The 20,470-nt window shown below is 42.2% G+C and overlaps 1 protein-coding gene across 8 annotated transcripts in view; it reads left to right on the plus strand.

The window, feature by feature from the left end:
- The window catches only part of KLC1 (kinesin light chain 1), a 97,463-nt gene that overhangs the window by 68,698 nt on the left and 8,295 nt on the right, over positions 1-20,470 (plus strand). For 5 of the 8 annotated variants that reach the window (XM_066608123.1, XM_066608122.1, XM_066608125.1 and 2 more), the window contains exons 14-15: positions 6,668-6,798; positions 14,681-14,747. In XM_066608123.1, coding sequence (XP_066464220.1) covers positions 6,668-6,798; positions 14,681-14,747 — 198 coding nt within the window. Of the gene's footprint in view, positions 1-2,743; positions 3,375-6,667; positions 6,803-14,680; positions 14,748-20,470 lie in introns of those variants that run through there. The other 3 variants (XM_066608128.1, XM_066608129.1, XM_066608130.1) reach the window with 3 other exon arrangements.

Below are 20,470 nucleotides of genomic sequence, written 5' to 3' on the forward strand. Positions count from 1 at the left end.
TTAAAAAGTCTAATGTACCCCAAAATGGAACCAATAAGAACTGCAAAAAAACTAAAACTTCTAAAACGATTTTTTTTTTTGTAAAGGGAATCTGTCATCACTTTTCAGCGTATAAAACCAATAATAGCGACAGAATAGTGACATTCATCTATTTCAAAAACTTCCAATCCAATTTTGGATTCAGGGTTTCCTAAAAGGCTTCTCTTTTTGCTGTTATACAACGGTGCCATCTGCTGGCTAAAGCCAGTGTGTGCCAGAGAGGCCCCAACAGCGGAGTGGCTGGCAATAGACTGTAAGAATACCCTGTCGGACGTCTTCTGACATTGGAGCCTGTACAAGCTTCAATCAGAATGTAGGAAGATGTCACAGTGGATTGGAAAGGGTTAAAGTATACCTAAAGAAATGGTATTTATAAGTTTCCCATGCCAAATGCAAACCGAGCTGGACTGTGTCCACTGGCTGTAGCGTTTCCCATTAACCCGCCCCTCTATGATGCTGTGATGTGAATGACGTGCGAGATCTTATCCATGGAGCGATGCAAATCTCCTCACTCACCCCCCCCCCCCCAAAAAAAAAGCTAAAAAGTGTCACATATACAGAAATTAGTGCACCTGAACACTTTTTAAACCACCCCCCACCCCCCAAAAAAATTTTTAAAATGATTGTATTAAACAATAGGCTCGACTTGCAAGATGCAAGCCCTTCTACATCATTAGGGAAATCTAAAAACTATGGCTCTTGGAATGTGACAATAAAAAACTGAAAAAATAAGTTGGTCACTAAGTGCTTAATATTAAAATGAGTGTGAAATGAAAACGACCCCAGCAATGGCTTCTTTAATCCCCGACCTTCAGCTGTCCTCACCGGGAGAAGCTGCATCTGGTAGGTCGTTGCTTTTGCTGCCGTGTACAATGTCCCGGATGCTCTCCTGTTTCTGCAGACAGCAGACCTTTGTCTGCAGAGCAGTCAGAAAATCTAGGCGGTCTCCATCTACATAGGCAAATACACTGTAGCGTTTGATTGGGTGGTTTCTATTTCACATGAACATTGTAAATGTTTATAGTCGTCTCGGCATTTGGTTGGCTACATAGTAAATAAATAGCAATATAAGTACAACAACATATATTTTTATTACATGCTAGTGGTACACCGAATTCTAGCATGCCTCTGTTATTGGGCTTTTGCAAGAAGTGCCTGACAAGTCCCAGAAATATGTTGCTATTCCCTGACTCGGGCATGTACCCTTTGCATGTATCTCTGATGGCTTGCATACGTGATTCCATGAGATGTGATGGTCAGACGCTGTTATAGTACATTTCTTCCAATGCCATTAAAGCATGTTCCACCAATTCTGGTCAACATTGTCCCAGTCTTTTACAAATCTTTCTTATTGTCTTTAATACACACGGCTTGCTTTTATTTTATTCAGCCATGCTCTCATTGGGTTCATATATTTGTTGCACGTAGTTCTTTTTATGTTCACCATGTGAAATCACTTCTAACAGTCGTCTGAATATGGCTATATCCGAATCCTTGGTGATAGCAGTAATCCATCAGGTCTTCTTCCAGGAGAACCTGTTTCTGACCAAATCACTAACTCCCGGATGACACTTGGTTGTCCACTCTGGTTCAGATGTCCATATGATGCTTCATGGACCCACTGCTCTCTGTGCAGAATGCAGTGTATGAATTATAGAAATGTGACAAATCTTATGTTCCTTCATATGAAGTAGGAGAAACTTTTAGGCCCATAGCAGATGCTCTTGACTGCCTTGGGCTACATTGGACTTAAAAGTTTATGCAACCATGATTTGTTGACTTTGAGAGCAAAACTTGATTCGCTATTCCGGTTGTGCTAAATAAAACTAAGAATATCAGCTCTTTTTTTCTTAATGGATAATCAGAAAACATAAATCCTGGCTATGTAGCATGGTGGTAAAGTAATCTCTAGAGAATCTATCCCTGGTACGACTGCTGTAAGTGATTTACACCAATTTTTACATCTCTTCTACGTGTCCTCTGGTCACTTGACCTTTCCTCCCTTTGATAATAGACTAGAGTCTATCTTTAGCTTTTCCGGTAATTGGCTTGGGTACCTGGTAGTATTTGAGGACCATGTTGCTTCCTGTATGGACCTCAAAGTCAACCTTGTAAACGAGCTCTTTAAAAGCAAACTGTCATCTTGAAGAGACCACATTTGGTGAAGTCTGTGATGCCCAATCATCATTGATTTCTAGAACAAAAGGGCTCTATAGAGGGCTTATATGCACATTCTAAGCAAAGGATTCTCTTTTTCTTTAATGGCCTTGAGCTTTACAGAGACCCTTATTCTTTCAGTGGTGATCGGAGATTGCAAACCCCAATGTAATCTCATCAACTTTCAAAGTTATGGTATTCCCCCTATAAGTAAATATATTCTCGCAACTTTTCCAGATGTCTGGGCCGACGTTAAAGCTTTTATTTCTCCTCTAAAGGACCAGATCATGATGGTCTTGGCCATGGACCTAGAAATACTTTGAAAGTAGCTGTCGGAGGGTGCATTCACATATAGTCGATTTGCGTCGGATGTTTCAGATTTCGGTGCAGATCAGCAGAAGATTTCTCCCTTTCAATTCAATTGGAGGGATGAGATCTGCAGCAAATTGGCTACATGTGAACACACCCCGAAACTGTGAATTAAATCTCCAGCGTTTTTCATGGAGATGACTTTTTTTCCTTTTCTGTTTCAATTTCCTTTCCACAGGCGTAGATGCCTTGTGTGATTTCAATTCTGTCTCCTGCATGACGGACGTGCTCCATCTTCAAGCTTTAACCTCTCTCTCCAGTACTGACTGCAGTGTTCTAGCACATCTTCTGTAGGATTCCTGTTCACGCTGTCATACACATTTCCTTTGTAAATTGACATTTCCACCACCAGAGCTGATGATACTTTTTTTTTCTTAACACTGTATAGCTGTAGCTTTGTCCAAACTGTAATCTAGCAATGGAGAATTGTAACCTGATCATGAAGCCATGTGTTATTATGTATTAAGTCACTAGAAAAGCACTTCTCAGCTAGCCGCTCTATCATGGAAGGTAACTTATTATCTCGAGGTCTGTTAACGGCATGAACTGGACCTCTACACAGACAACCTGTATGCTGTAGAATTACAAAGCATGCTCTGCAAGTGCTTGAAACTGGACATGGAGACCCGTTGTGTGGTTACCATCGAATTTTTGGATTGATGGATCTCCAGCGTTGAGTTTTAACTGGATTTTAGAGCTCTTTCAGTCTTTAATGTGACTTTTATGGCAGTTGTGCTTCTACTAATCTTAAGTGTATGGTGATTTGTGTAATAAGTCTTTCTAACTTCTAATAAACTCTCTCCACCTGACCTCTGTCTGCATCTTCTTGTCTGCTTGGTTTTCTTTCCTGCTAACTTTCCCTAAGGAACCTTCAAGTTCAATTGTGGGTAGACCTTATGTGTAATGAGCAACATACACACACTAGGCAACCTGCTGCCGGGAAACCTAAGCATGATGGTTATGTAGAGTATCCCAAGCATTCGAACTCTTAATAGGACCCAAGACCTGTCCTTCTAAAGTTGGTGATCAGAAAACCATGGTCGAGTTTTTTCAAAAACTGCACCACACTTGTCTGTGGCTTGTTCGGTGATGCACTTTGGCTACATTTGAAATGAATGTGACGGAGTTGCAATATCGCACACAGACTATGAACAAGAGTGGCGCTGTTTTTGGAAGACCAGCTAACTTAAACTGATTGGCGCTCTGCTGAGATCAGATAAGGGGAAGGTCAACGGCTTGGCAGCAGGCACATACCGATTTCTCCCTTCTATTGTAGTAAATAGGTTTTAAAAAAATCTGCTAAAGTGGGTAAAGACACAAGACTGTAATAAAATATATTCATTCTTGAGCAGATAGTAACAGTGGAGGCAGCCTTAGTATCTAATCATCTTCCCGGCTTAACATTCAGCAAATAAGTCAAAACCAGACATATGGTTGTTACAGGCATATTATCTGCCCTCTTCTTGTATATGGATGTGGTACATTTTTAATCGCATTAACCTTATTTCCAAGCTAAAAGTTTTGGCTTTATGCAAAACCAGTGATCTATTAGTTATAGGAAATAACCTCCTAGAATTAGACTGTAGGCTTGTCTATCCCTACACCTGCTTGAAAAGTATGTGCTGCCGTATTATTACTCTAACGTGTCCTCAGACTCGTATAGTTGGTCTCTACACATGTTGCCGAGCTGAGCTTGTCAGTGGCGTTACATCAGTAAAGCTACAGCTAAATCTACTGCAGGGTCATTCCAGGACAAATCGCCCCCAATGGGTAACGCCGACCATGTCCGGTTCTTACATAATGTTGCACATTCGTTGGTTATATAAAAATATTAGTTTTTAGCCCCATTGGATTACGGGGTCAGGAAATACAGGGGAGTCACTTTTCTGAAGGTCATAGATAACCACAGTTTTTGATTTCATATCTCATAAACTATTTGGCATAGGAAGATGTGGATTGGTAATGCTTTGTAAGAAAAAAAATTATTACAAAATCAAGCATCTAGAAGGAGTTGTCGTTTTGCTGCAAAATTTGGCATGCAGTTACATCTCAGGCAGATATGCAAATGATGAGAGTTGTGGTGTGATTAGATGAACAATCTTGCCACCTGAGGTCCTAAAAATGGTTCCTTGGCCTATAAAAAGGCTCTCAGAGGCTCCTTGTGTGTAGTGACCTTTTCTTCCGATGTGTAGAACTTGTTGACCACTAGACGCCTCTACGATGCAACTAAAGAGAGATCGCCCAGTTAAGAGTTTGCTAGGGGGTTGCATTATTATTGGAATGTGAGAAGCTGGATGGTCCTATCGACTAATGACCCGCTAAGAGGGCTGCTCTGACCAGACTGTTAAGAGGTGTTGAGACCAGTGGTGGTCATGCACACAAAGCTCAGGATACCCTCAACAGATCACCAGCAGGAGAGGATCGTGTTCTAATCCAACAAGCACCAGCAGCTCCAACTGTTTAGTTGTCCGCCATCCAGACACGGGTGGCACCATTGTTACAGACCCCTGTATCAGTCAGAACAATTTCAGGTGCTTGGCTGAAGAACATTTTGTCTCACGGCTCCCATTATGTGTACTTCCTCTGACACAGACCCATTGTTGCCTCCGTTTGCAGTGGTATCATGAACAACTAAACTGGACTGCTACGGAGTAAAGCCAGGTTGTCTTCAGCGACAAATGCATGTTTAGTTTGGGCACTGATGACAGCCGTGTTCATGTCTGGAGACCTGGTGGTGAGCTCCTAAATCCTGCTTTTGCTATTGAGTGGCACACTGCCCCCTGCTGGTGTGATGGACTGTGGGGGGGGACACAATGACAGCGATATGTTCAGTACAGCCGCATGTGTTCCTCTCATGGCAGCTTTCAAGAGGCATTTTTCAGCAGGATAATGCTTGGTCGCACACACAAGGGTGTTACAGTAATGTCTCCAACATTGTCACACTTCCGTGGCTTGGCCAGTTGCTAGATTTATAGCCAATAGGACAAGTATGGGACCATCTGAGACGCCAGCTTTGTCTGACTGAGTTTGCACGATCTACAGGCTCGGTTACAGCAAATGTGCAGCGATATGCCACAGGATACCATACGGAACCTGTATGCCTCCATGCCTGCCTGTATCACATCTTGCATCCAAGCTAGCGGTGGCCCAACAGGGTACTAGAGGCCTTCCCAGGTCTTCGGTTTTCCGCAATAAATTATCATTTGATTCCGATAACTCCTCCTAGGGAATGGATTATTATTTGTTTTTTTTGACAATGAGTGTATTTTTCCTAACACTGTAATTCAGGTTAATTTAGAAATTTTTGTTCCAATTTTACTTTAACTTGTATTGGAATTACAGTATTCAGAAAAATATGTTCTAAATCTACTTATTGCAAAAAGAATGACACCTTGCACATCTCCTTGCATCGGAAACACCCAATAGTTTACAAGATACGAATTATCAAAACTTTTTGGTTCTAGGTGACTCTTGAAAATTTGCTACTCCTTCCCCTCCTCCGTATTTCTTGACCCCATTACCCAATGGGTCTGAAAACCTGAGATTTGTTTATGTAGGTTCTAGTAACAAACTACATTTTCTTACAAATCAGAGATGGTCGGGTGTTACTCCTTGGGTGATTTGTCCTGGACTGACTCTGCATTATCTTAAAGGGTCTGTTTCATGAAGAACGTATCACAAATATCTGTTCCTGGCAGTCTGACTTTGAGTTCCAAGCCATTCGCTTCTGTTTGGTGAGGTTTGACCACTCATAAAAAATGTATTACATGCCAACCTTTCAAATTAATGACCGATCATGTAATACCATGGCAAGACTCTCAGTCCGCCAGAATGGGAACGGCTCTAACTTTCCTGCTCTCTACTATGGGTTGTAGATTGGTTCCTGAGCGTTGGACCACCTTCTATGACATTGATATGCCCCAAGGTGATACCTTCACTAGACAGCCCTTATAACTGAATTTTTACAGTATGCGAAGTGACAAATTCAGCCCTGCTACATCTGTATCTTGAGCTTTGACACTGTCTTTGATATAGCTTGATCAGCACATGTCCACTTCTATATAACTATTGTATTTTCATGCCTTTTAACCTTCTGTTTTAGGATGGCACTGGATCTTTAAAACGCAGCGGTTCCTTTAGTAAACTCCGAGCTTCCATACGACGCAGCAGTGAGAAGCTGGTCAGGAAGCTGAAGGGGGGCAGTTCACGAGATGGTGAACCAAAGAATCCTGGGTAATTATCCAAATCTAGCTGAGCTGCCGTTTTCCTGACCTTGTAGTCTATAGCACTTAGCACAATGGTGGATGGAGAAGGAATATGCCAAGCGTGCTATGCGTATTTCTTCTACGACTGTCTATGAACAGTGCTGGTTTTATTTTTCCTCAGGGATTGCACTTAATTGTGAAAAAAAGTTAAAATATATAATAATTTTGTACATTTACAGCTGTGAAGGATCCACTCATTCTAGAAAGTGTTTCATCCGTCTTGGATGGTGCTTGCATGTAAAAAAAAAAAAAAAAAGTGTCATTAGATCATGGATTTTATATTTTTGTATTAAAAAATGACTTGATTCATAACCTTTCTTATATGTGAAGTATAATGTATTTTAATGGGGCTCAGTCACCAGGGCAGAAGTTAATGTAGATTATATGCTGGCCTAATCATCAAAAAAATGAATGTGACTTCTTCTTCCTAAAGTGATACCTTAATGGTACAGCCCACTAAGTAATAGTTACGCTACTCCTTGAAATAACGGTCTGATCAATTTGTTTGTCAGGGGGTTATTAACCCTCGTTTCTGCCATTAAATGGTCACTTCACTTTAAACAAACTTGTACGATTTGATAAAATGGCATTTTTGTGTTGAAAGATTCCTTTAAAATGCTCGCCACTAGAGGTCTCCTTTCTAATTTGCTTACAACTGCCTGTTGTCATGTGAAGTTAGTCTCTAGTAACAAACAAGGACACAAAACAGTAAGTGGGAGTGGTCTTGTCTCCTACCCATAGAAATCTATGGAGGGAGAAGGTGGAAGCTGCTGCAGAGTCGGAGAGAAGCAGTGAAACTCAAAGGTGCTGCTGCAGCTAATAGGGTTTACTGTCCCACATATACTGGAATTACATCTACACTGATCTGTACTGCTGTATACTGTCCTCCATGATGATGATATTCTTAGAGTGCAATAAAGAGATGGGAAATAAAATCTCCTGGTTGTTTCTATGATGTCTCCCATAGACACCACATGGAAAAATAGTCTTCCACCAGCTAAGGAAAAACTGCAAAGTTATGCAACCTGGTGAAAAATGAAGGATGCAAGTGATATAATGGCTAGAAAGTGGTGTTCCCCATGTATACACATGACAACTTATTCTGAAGTGTTATCAAAGTGTGGACACGCTAAAACATATGCTTGGTGAACAATTTGGCAACACAACCCCCCCCCTTACTCCTCCCAATTCCACTTTTAAGCCAGCACATATATATCAGTGTTATAGACAACATGCTTTCTTTAAAAAAAAAAAAAATTATATCTAGGGAGATTGATTTACTTATTCATTTTGGAAAGCTGTTTTGGTTACTATAGGCAAAGACTTCCTGTAAAGTAGATGTCCACCTCTGAAACACCATGTTGAATTGAAATGAGCGCTGGACATACTCGGGTCACATCTTTGAGATCCGTTGCTCTAGTTAATTAACATTATAATGCTTCATAGGATGCCTGTAATGTTGGACATACAGAAAATATCAAACTCTCTAGGATCAGTATTCTTTTTATGTAGATTTAAACTGGGCATAAAGAGATTGCCACCTTTTTTCAGCCCTAGCTGAGAGCACACTGATTACAGAGATATATCTGCTATGTAGATCTGTGTAGTAGTTTTGGAGAAACTGGCATTTTATTAGTAGCAGCCAGACGTGGAACTTAGTCCTTCATATTCGTGAGCTGCACCGCCTAGCCATACCCACCACCGCCCTCCAGCCAATGATTGGCAGCCCTCTCTGTGCACAGTAATAAGCAGAGGGCTGTTGATCAGTGGCTGGTGGGTGCAGCTCATGAATATCCAGGACTACTTTTAAGTAGTCCTCTATGCATGGGCTACTACTAATTAAAATGCAAATGTATCAAAAACGACTGCATAGATACACACAGCAGACATCACTGTAACCATCGTGACAATCATTACCTTATCCTGCCTTTAGAGAGGGGTGCAAGAAGATGGTGACAGACTCTTTAAATCTATTTTAAATCAATCTTTTTAAATACTTAATTCAAAAGACGATCCGCGAGATGGGAATAGTATTTCAATGTGTTCAAAATCACAAAACAATGCACTTATCCAGAAGATGTTTATTTTCACAATACTCCATTCTCCAGATATTACAGCTATTGATTCCTCTGTTGCTTACTGCTTATTTTCAGGGTTAACAGACCACCTCTTCTATGGAAAGAAATGGTAGAGCACAATGGTAGCTGGTGGTCAGGGCTACAGCTAGTGTGCATGTGCTCCTTAGATCTCGGCAATCCAATTTTAGATGAAGTGCAAAAGCGCAGCCTCCTTTGCTGTTCCTTTACATAAAAGCAGTGGTCAGTTTTCCTTGCAACAAGCAGTAAGCAATCGGGAAGACAAGACGAATCAAAATCTGGAGAATGGAGCACTTTGGAAATAAACTCTTATGGGAGAGTATATATTTTTATTTTTTTTTGAACACCTTGAAATAGGACTCCCAAGATGGCAATACACACTCTTAACTTTTGGATAACTCCATCTGCCCTAACAAGGCCATTACAAATACGACTCCCCATGTTGAACGCTTGTAAAACGTCTTGCTGATAGATTTACTAATAATAATCCTTATTTTATTTAGCAGTGTTTTTGTTCTTTTTGCTTTTTTTTTTAAACTTTTTGTATTGTTTGTTGGATGAAATGTAAATGAAATCCGCTTCTAATAATCCAGTGCACTGTGATTGTTTATATTTAACTACCTAATGGGTTTGTTCCTAACCAGCATTGATTTCAGCTCTTCAGCCGCATGGTCCTACTAATGCAGACTTCGTTTATGTAAAATCATTTGTCTGTTCTGCCTCTCCTCTTAGTTTGCAGCTTTGATCCTAACCAGATAATCTACAGAAATCGGTTCCTAGGCTCTGGTCTCCGGATTTTTATAGAATTTTATAATCTACTAGAGGATGTTAAAACCTGGATTGCTCCATACAGTGCTTTAATCTAAAGAAGTCCAAAACTCTGTGCTGACTAACGTCATAACCTTTCTTTATAGTACGGGCCTGTTTACACTGAACGATATCCTTAAGATTTACGCTGGATCGCAGGAATCGGAACGATAGTCATTCAGTTGCCAGCAGTGCTTAGACCAAACAATTAACAGTAATTCATTCACTTATCATTAGTCTTCAGTCTCGGCAGGCATAGAAATCAAATGCCGATCAGCCTGTGTATTCAGGCAGTCGCTAATCTGTCTGCTTCCCTTCACACATCTGTATAGATAAATAACATTCTGATTGCACCCACCACTAGAGGGAGCTTACTTAATACAAATCTATTGAGTTTACTCAATAACTGCCAAGCGCTGTACATGTACTCTGGACATAGGCTTTGAGGTTGTCTAAGAATGCTATAAAATTGCTATTTGTGCAGCCTGCCGAAACCGGTCCTATGACTCCACCCCCACCCCTCTCCGGTCTAGAGATACATTCACCTAACACTACATTGTTTGCTCTCAGCCTGAGGCTTCATTTACACGAACACACATCTTGTGAGAGTTCTGTGCGCTGTGAGACATACAAAACGTGCGCGGATATGAACTCCATTCTTTAGAATGGAATCATACATATGAGTGTATTTTTTTTAATATATATATATATATATATATATCCCATCCCCCTTACAGCGATGCTGCGAGGTAAAAAATCGCTGCATGTCCTATTTTTTCGCATTTCCCAGAACATGTCGCCCATTGTTTTGAATGGGACAGTCAAACACATCACATGCCATGCAATGTGCACACGAGCGCAATGTGATGTTTTCCATTGAAAAGAATGTGAAATACTTGCCGACCCTCCAATGTGCGCGTGAAACAAGCGCCAGAGGATCGCAAGTTCACTGCATGAGTAGTAGCCCTCGTGTTGAAGTCCTGGGTGAGATTATTAAAGAGGCTGTAAGAAAAATTATTTTGATAGGTAATATGCTATAATAAAATAAAAACAAAGCATTAACATAACCTTCTTCATATTAAATCACCTGCTGCTCCAGCACTCCTACAGTGGTGGCCCCCTCCTATCTTTACTTTGCTGAAGCCAGGCACGGGCTTCACTGTTGATGCCTGCTGATATGGCATTAGACCGCTAAGGCCAGTGCAGCGGCTACTTGGGTGTACGGCGCATCTTCACTGCAACAAAGCTTGTAGGGACCACCGGAGTGGTGGTGGTAGAGCGGCGAGGTATATAGCTGGTAATGATGGGCTATTTTACTTTTAACCCAACACTAAATGTGTATCAAAATAAAGTGGGAAAGTCTTTCAACACTGTCATCTTTCTAATTTTAAAGAATGAAGAACAAAAATTTTTATTCTGGACTGTACTAAATGAAGCAGGGGATTAGAAGCTCTGTAGCAGAGTATGACTTTAGTCAACACAGAATTTTTGATCTATTTTTCAAACCACAGAACCATAGGTAAACTTTAAGGGCGGCTTCAGACGAGCAAATCCAACTGTGTGAAGCCACCCTAAGACTTGGCAATAACCTAACTCATGCCTTGCTTTCTTGGCCGCAATTCCAAGAAAATTGAGATTGCACTGGAGTTTGGAAGTCATAAGTAACACTCAGAACACATCAGTACTGCCAATCACTAATGTGTGGTCTTGGCCTAACGGTACAAGTACCATGTTCTTAAGTATACGCAAAGGGAATTCTAGGATAAAACTTGCTTTCAGAATCCACCTTATACCTCTGCAGACGTGCCCTATACTGAGATACATTATGCCTCCTATATAAAAACTAGTGCATGCTATAGGGAAGCTGTTCCTCATAGCAACCGATCAGATAGAGAAAATATATAATTCTTTTTCATTCATAAACTACTCTGCAAAATGTCACACAATCTGATTGCTGTAGAAGAACGCTTTTCTGTTCGTTATTTTACATGATGCCCATTGGACAGAGGACATATGATCTTTATAAAGGGGTAATAGTGCAGGTAACATTTATATAGGCTGTAACACACCATCACAACATCAGATATTAAGAGTATGGAGTCGTTTCAATAATTGTGCAGCTATTGTTTTAAAAATGAAATGGTTGATAATGGTCGCAGTCTTACAATCAAAGAACCCCGCCAAAATAGTGTGCTGCCTCTCAGCCAGCCCTTAGATTCAGTCTGAAGCTTTGAGAAGCTCATTAACAAATGGGGCAATTAAATGACTGATTAATTTAAAAACTATCATAACGACTAATTTCGTCCAGCGATGCCTGATTGACGTAAACCGGTTCCCCAAAAAAGATGTAGTATCAGTACTGTTACACACACTAATGGGTATAGCGCTAAGAAGGTATTTGCCCCTCAGCCAATTTCTTGTATTTTTGTCACATTTAGAGGTTTCAGATCTTCCGACTAATTACCCTCCCCCCCCTTCCCTAAACATAATGACTCGTTGCACTACCCTCAAACATTTGTGAAAACTTGTGATGAGTCTTTCACATAGATGTTGAGGAATTTTGGCTTTCTCTTCTTTACAGAATTGTTTCAGTTCAGCCCCATTGGAAGATTGTTTTGAGCATGAACTGCCCGTTTTAGGGTCTTGACACAGAATCCCAATGGGTTGGGCCACTCCATAAATCTTGATTTCTGTTTCCTTTTGAGCCACTCAGCTATAGCCCAACTGTGCTTGAGCTTTCGGCGATCAGCTGACAGCAAACATTCTCCTTCAGGATGTTCTGATGGCAGGCAGAATTCCTGGTTCTATCAATTATGACAAATCTTCCAGGTCCTGCATAAGCAAAGCAGCCTCAGACCATCACACTATCACCACATTTGACTGTTGGTATCATATACTTATTTTGGAAAATGTTAGCTTAAGCTAAATGTAATGGGTCCCAAGTCTTCCAAAATGTTTCACCATTGAGTCCATAAAATCTTATCCCAAAAGTCTTGGTCATCGAGATGTTTTTTTAGCAAATGCAAGACAAGCCTTTTGGTTCATTTTTGGTCAGCAGTGGTTTGAAGCTTGCTCTCAGGGATGCCATTTTCTTTCTGGTGCCTTTCTTATTGTTGAATTGGTTACATTGATCTTGCAGTTCTTTAGATGCTCATCGGTTTTCATGTTTTTTTTTTTTTTGTGATGACCTGATGAGTAGTCTGTGCACTCTTTGTGCAATGTATGGAGGCTAGACTGAAGGATCACCATTGTTCTAGGTTTTTTCCATTTGTGGATAATGGCTCTCCCTGTGATTCACTGCAGTCCCAGGACTTTAGCAGTAGCTTTCTAGTCCTTTCCAGAATAGTAGAGTTCAATGACTTTGTTCTGCAATCTGTATTTGAATCTCTTTAGGGACATATATGCTGCTTTTTGAGATCACTTAGCTGACTTCACATTGCAAGACAGGTTTTATTTAAGGGATGTTTAGATACAACAGTTCTAGCAGTAATCCTATCTGGATGTGGCTAGGGAAATGTAAACCAGTTGTCAGTTGAAATTGTTTGACTTAAGGCCCTTTAACATGCAAAGATAATTTTTCAAATGACTGAAAGCTTGAACGATTTAGCTATCTATTTGCATAAAGTGTTGAAGGCCATTAACACTTTATCATCATTTGCATGTAAAAGGACCTTCAGGAGCTGTTTGCAGAGCCCAGTGTCTTTAAACACATTCTTAGCTGTGTAAACAGCTGCTGACACATTCCATTGTTCTCCTCCTGGCTGCCAGCAGATTCCATTGTTCTCCTCGCGGCTAGTGTAAACATGCCGTGGGTAGAGCATCCTGCAGTGTTTTGAAAGATGAATGTCTTTATTCAGTCTATCAGCATTGTTCAAACAAAAAGTGCACGATGCCCGCGTTTACATGTGACGATTATCGCTCATTTTCGGCTGGACGAATTTTGAGTGATTGTTACGTGTAAAAGGGCCTTTAGAGGGTAAAGGCACAATTACTGCCCATTCAAGCCTGTGCTAAAGCTCTGTCACAATTTTTAGTTTTTTGGGTTTTTTTGTTCCATTTTTGGAGCAGAAAAATGGAAATAAAACGAAAGTAAACATTTCCAGATTTTTCCCCATTGATTTCGTCGAGTTTTCAAAAAACCTGAAAGCAAAAAATGTAAAGCTTTCAATTTTTTTATTCTGTTAGCACTTTCTGTTCCTGTTAAAAAAACAGAAACCTGTCTGCAGCGCTATTCAGTTAAAAGAAAAATAAAACGAAAACTGAAAGCTTTCAATTTGCTTTCCACTTTTCTGTAAATTCATTGAAATTGATGGAAAAAAAGGAAAAGTTGATTTCCATTTTAATTGAATTTCTCTGTTCCATAAATCTGAGGCCGCAGCATCACCGTTCTAAACTCGTGGCGCCCAGGGTGTGAGTCCTGATGCCAGGAGAATGACCGGTGACCCTGTGGCCTCCGATTGGCTGCCAGGGTGCACCTAACTTTAACGGTCAACAGAGACCGGGTGAATTGCGGGGCTGAGGAGGGTAAGTACCGTTTTTTTTTGTTTTAAGCTATTTGGCAGTAAATTTTGAAAGTGAATTTTACTGGCGCCCCTTTAAAAGTATTTAGGTGATCTGAAACCTCCAAATGTGACAAATATGCAGAAATAGAAGGGGGCAAGTAGTTTACAGCACTGTAGACAAGTTGTGTTCTGATCCCCCATAAATGCCTGTTTCCAATATCAACAGTTTTTTGGATTATTTTTCTCTCCTAATAAATGCTATTAAAAGATGCAGCATTTACATGTGGATTTTGAACAACTTGATAGACCATTTATGTTGAGCCTGATGGAACAGACATGTTAGCTCAGCAGCACATAGGAAGGAGCATATGTCATGTATTATTGTGTCTAGACCTCCAGTGATTCTCATTGGTTTGTCCTTGCATGTCTACTACTCTGGTTGCAGCATGAAGCGTGCCAGTTCACTGAATGTTCTTAACACGGGCGGCAAAGCTGCTGAGGACCACATGCAAGTAAGACGCCCAGTCATGTTCTTACATCATCATGTAGTGCTAGTGTTTGTACGTGTGCATGTAGTGTGCCGCCTATGGCAGCGTGAATGTAGTTTAGAATTACCTAGATGCTATAACATGTTCATCTACCTTTGCTTGTAAACGTGGTCCATAATGTCTATATAAATAACAGTGGGTGGTCCGAAGTTCTTCCAGCACTAAAACTCAATCTGTAGGCAAAAACACTAAACGTAGACTTCATTGTGCCTATATGCTATACACGTCCACCGCTATTTACTAACCTAATAACCAACTAACCTGCTCTTACCGCACCTTGTGCTGCTTTTGTTCCTCATTGTGCAGACCGTGGGGGAGATGTATCAAAACTAGTGGAATAAGGCTGGTTCTGTCCGAAACTTTTCCACTTTTTCCTTTTCACCAATTTTGAATGCATCTCTCCAAATGTTCTTGAATAGTTATCTGTAGTATTCCCTTAAACGTAGGGCTAACACGGGCGTATGTTGACGCGTATTACATGTGCAGGTTATTCGTGGTACTAAAGGCCCATTGGATCATATTGGGCCACTTGCACCTGCATCTTTTTCATGCGCGTATTAAGCACGTGGAAAAAAACGCAGCAGGTCCTATCTTGGCGCATATTACGCTGGGTAATAAGCATCAGTATAGGCAATGAGAATTGAACCTACACAGCAAATACGCATGTCTCATGCGTATTTGATGTGTACTGCATGAAAAACGTGCTCAATACGCGCGCCACATACATCTGTGTGAGTGAGCCCATGTAGTGTAGGTATTCAACCTATTAATGGATGAGATTACCCAGATTAGTAAAGTACCGGTCTGGTTTACAAAACTCATCTATAAATATGTGAAGGTATTCGCAACCCTCATCTATGGGCTAGAGCAGACAGTGGCTGCAAAGAGCGGTTCTCGCTCCGGACAACCCAGCACCTTGCGTCACACTGCACACCCTTAATTTCCGCGGCAAAGTGTTATGCTTAATTTCCCCTGAGGTGTTGCTACAGGGTAATTGAGCTCTTGCTGCAGCGCATTTGATAAATGTTGTGGCCCTAGTGTCTTATTCTTGAAGGAGGAATTGAGACCCTATGCTTCACATATATAGAAGATTAAAGTGTACCCTAGTTGTAGAAAACTTCTGATATGTCCGAGAAGTGGAGGCACACTATATGTCGGTGTCTGAGATCGAACCCCACTTCTCATACAGTATTTTGTATGATCTAGGCAATCTTAATCATATCTGCTTGCTTTCAGTGAATGGAAGCTTTTATTTGTATTCAAAAGCTGAAAACCATCCTTAACTACTGCAGTCCCATTCACACACACACACAAAAAAGTATCTGTTACAGCACACTACTGTGCAAAAGTTTTAGGCGGGTGTGGAAAAAATGCTGCAAAGTAAGAGTGCTTTCAAAAATAGAAGGGTTAATAGTTTTTTGTTTTTTTTTCAATTAACTAAAGAGAACTAAATAAAGTCAAATCAATATTTGGTGTGAACACCCTTTACCTTCAAAACTACATCACTTTATCTAGTACACTTGCACAAAGTTAGGTGTTTTGGAAGGATTCTAGTTAGGTGCATGATTAACCAATTATACCATATAGGTGATAATTATCATTTTCATATGTAAGTTAAAACAGTCATTAACAGAAACACAGCTGCATAGGAGGCCTAAAACGGGGTGAGGAACAGCCAAACTGCTACAAAGATGAGGCTGTGGAAGACAGTTTCATGTCACAGGTCATACACCATATTTTCCACACCTGCCTAAAACATATGGCACAGTACTATATATCCATCTAAGAAGCAATTTTCTACTTCTGGATATAAACTAGAATGTTTCTATTCACTAACAGCAAGAACAGATCTTGAACAACTGAAAACAATTGCACAAGCTTTCATTAAACATAGAATAAACTTGATATAGAACTAAGCAATGCCGTAAAGAGAACCTGTCACCTGCAAGCAGCACCATAAACTAAGTTAGGCTGCCTGTCCACAGGCGTTGCAAGCCGCTGCCCGGGAGCGGGAGTCGGCAGATGGATCTCCGCTGTCAGCCTATCTGACAGGCTCACCGCGGAATATTGTGGCAATTCGCAGCATGCTGCGATTTGCTGGCCGCGAGTGGAGAATCGCTATTATTCTCCGCCCGTGGACATGGGGCTGCGCTTTCCATAGTGACGCTATAGAAAGCGTGCATTGCGTTTCCCGCGGCCGGATTATCGCAGTGGGGGACACAATGCGAAAACGCCTGTGGACAGGCAGCCTTAGGCCTCATGTCCACGGGGAAAATCGGGCCCGCTACGGATTCTACATGTAGAATCTGCAGCGGGTCCCTCCTGCCCCGCGGACATGAGCGCTGAAAATAACAATAAATGAGAATAAACTTACCTCCCATCCGCTCCGTTTCTTCTCTTCGCGGCGGCGTCATCTTCTCTCGTCGCGGCCGGATCTTCATTCTTCGGCTCGGCGGATGTGCATGATGATGTCGGTGACGTGCCCCGCGCATGCGCCGGGCCGAAGCAAAATGATCCGGCCGCGACTGAGAGAAGATGGCGCGGCGCCGAAGAGAAGAACCGGAGCGTGTAAGTAAAATATGATTTTTGTGTCCCGCGGATCCGGACGGCTTCCATAGGCTTCAATAGAAGCCCGCGGGAGCCGTGACCGCGGGAGACCCGCATGAAAATGGAGCATGGTCCAGATTTTTTCATGCTCCATTTTTTTTTAAATCACTTTTATTGACGATCCGCGGGTATTTATCTACCCGCGGGTGGTCAATGCATCCCTATGGGGTGCGGATCCGCGCGCGGGAGAAGAGTTAAAATCCGCTGTGGATTTTAATTCTTATTTTCCCCGTGGACATGAGCCCTTAGGGCTCATGTCCACGGGCAAAATATGATTTAGGATCCGCAGCGGATTACCTGCACGCGGATCCGCACCCCATAGGGATGCATTGACCACCCGCGGGTAGATAAATACCCACGGATCGTCAATAAAAGGGATTTAAAAAAAAAATGGAGCATGAAAAAATCTGGACCATGCTCCATTTTCGTGCGGGTCTCCCGCGGGGACGGCTCCCGCGGGCTTCTATTGAAGCCTATGGAAGCCGTCCGGATCCGCGGGAGACCTAAAATAGGAATTTCAAGGATTTACTCACCCGCAGCGGGCCGGGAAGCTCTTCTCTTCCTCACGGCCGCATCTCCCTTGCTTCGGCTCGGCGGATGTGCCGCCGGCGTGTGGAATTCATCCGCCGGCCGAAAAAGAAGATCCGGCCGTGAGGAAGAGCAGAGCTTCGCCGCCCGCTACGGATAGGTAAATTCTTATTTATTCTTATTTTCACCGCTCACGTCCGCGGGGCAGGAGGGACCCGCTGCAGATTCTACATGTAGAATCCGTAGCGGGCCCGATTTTCCCCGTGGACATGAGGCCTTAGGCTGGATTCACACGAACGTATATCGGCTCGGTTTTCACTCCGAGCCATTATACGTCGTCCTCATCTGCGGGGGGGGGGGGGGGGGAGGATGGAAGAGCCAGGAGCAGGAACTGAGCTCCCGCCCCTTCTCTGCCTCCTCTCCGCCCCTCTGCACTATTTGCAATGAAAGGAGGTGGGGCAAAGTTCTGAGAATTAGCCCCGCCCCTGACCCGCCTCTCCCCAATGCAAATAGTGCAGAGGGGTGGAGAGGAGGCAGAGAGGGGGCAGGAGCTCAGTTCCTGCTCCTGGCTCTTCCATCCTCTCCCCCCTGCAGACGAGGACGACGTATATCGGCTCGGTGTGAAAACCGAGCCGATATACGTTCGTGTGAATGCACCCTTAGGGTGCTATCCTGGAAGGCTGACGGGGATCTGTGAAATGTAATTTTTTTTATTTTTTTTTTTTTTATTGCTTTCTTACTCTCTAGTTCTTGCACTCTCCACCGGTGAAGTCCACATGCAGTCTGAAAATCTGACTCTTTTTAGACCACCATGTGCGTGCACACAGATAGACTTTAAAGATTCTTTTAAAGAATTTATGACACTATATACCCACCGGAAGAGAACATTTGAAATTAAGATGCTTTAATTAGGTGTTAATATAACACATCTACTCTTAAGTGACTAGATTTACAAGGATCCTAAAATTGGATTGTTAGGGCTCCCACACACTTGCGATTGCGTTTCTTGTTAACGCGATTGTCAATTAGACTTACTAATGTTAAAAACGCAATGCAACAAAATGCAACAAACGCAGTTGTGTGCGTTGCGTTTTTTTTACAATAGAAAGTCCCATTGACAATCGCGTTAACAAAAAACACAATCGCAAGTGAGTGGGAGCCCTTATAAGGGTGTTTTCACACTACAACTTTTAAGTCCAGCGCCAGTTCTATCCAGGGGCAGAACTCCGAGACGGCTCCAGAGGGGAGTATGTGAGAAATAGAAACAGTGCAACAGCAATCGACAGGTTATAAATTGTATTGTAACTCTGCTCCCATAACTTAAATAGAGCTGAGCTATTTAATTGTCTAATTATATTTATATTCCTATATAAATCCCTTAAATGCTCCATAATAAGTCTGATATGCAATAGGGGGGGAAGGGACTTATTCGTATAGCGGAATTTATTTGATTACTTGATTTACCCACCTTAGAAGGATGAAAGGTTGAGCCAATCTTGAGCTGGCTACCTGACCCATGCAGGAATTGAACCTGCAACCTTCAGGTCGTGAGTGAGAGCTTAGGACTGCATACGGCTGCCTTAACGCTCTGAGCCACACTTTACAATCTGTTCAGTAGAAAATGTATGTATATAGAGCATTGCACATGTTACAGAAATGTGTGTATCTCAGGGCATAAGATATATCTAGGTTGTTACTTGTGGGGTCCCATCTGATGCTATTCATGAACTCATTCTATTAAAAAGGCTCTGTTCACACTGGCATTATGGCTTCTGTACTAAAGGATCGTTTTAAGACAGATTATTATGGATCACTTTGACTTACAATTGGGTTTCTGAATTTCAAGTTATTCCTTATCCACAGGAGCGCTGTGACCCTTGCGGAGCTCGAGAATGAGGGAATACTGCTCCCGCAGTAGGGAGGAGACTTTCAGGGAGACTGCTGAGATACCTGAGCAGCACCATTGAAATGAATAAAGCTCGGACCGTGTATGTTTGGGCAGCACTCCATTCAGAGAGATGTCACTGCAGAGGGGAGGGGAGACAGGAAAATGGGGTGCAGGTGTCCTGTGGATTTGGGGATAACTAGTTGTTCTAGTACAGCCTCTTTGAGGTAGCACAGAGGACTACTCAATTCTGTCGATTAGGGCAGCAGAAACCTTAGTGTGCAGGCTCATGTGAACAGATCCTAATCTGTACAAGATGGTGATGGGAAATTAAAGGGGTTTTCCTAAGTGGATAACCTAAATGGAGGCGGATCATGTTCCAAAAAAATATATATACAATGTGTCCCCGATAATAAGCCCTACCCTGATTTCAGAGGTGGGGTTGAGATATTAGCCCTCCACCAAAAGTAAGCCCCAGCCACACTACATGGGGGGGGGGGGGGGACTCAGCAGGCGGCGTTCAGGTTCCTCACTCTGGGCTGTTGCACTCTGGCAGCCTTCCGTGTAGTCTTCGGCGCTGAGAGAGCATTCTCTTCATGGTAACGGGGCTTGAATACCCTGCCTCCAGCAAGAGATTGCTGTGATGGGCTGAGCCACGGCACTCGTG

This window comes from Eleutherodactylus coqui, chromosome 6 (genome assembly GCF_035609145.1).
Source record: "Eleutherodactylus coqui strain aEleCoq1 chromosome 6, aEleCoq1.hap1, whole genome shotgun sequence".
NCBI classification, from domain to species: Eukaryota; Metazoa; Chordata; class Amphibia; order Anura; family Eleutherodactylidae; genus Eleutherodactylus; species Eleutherodactylus coqui.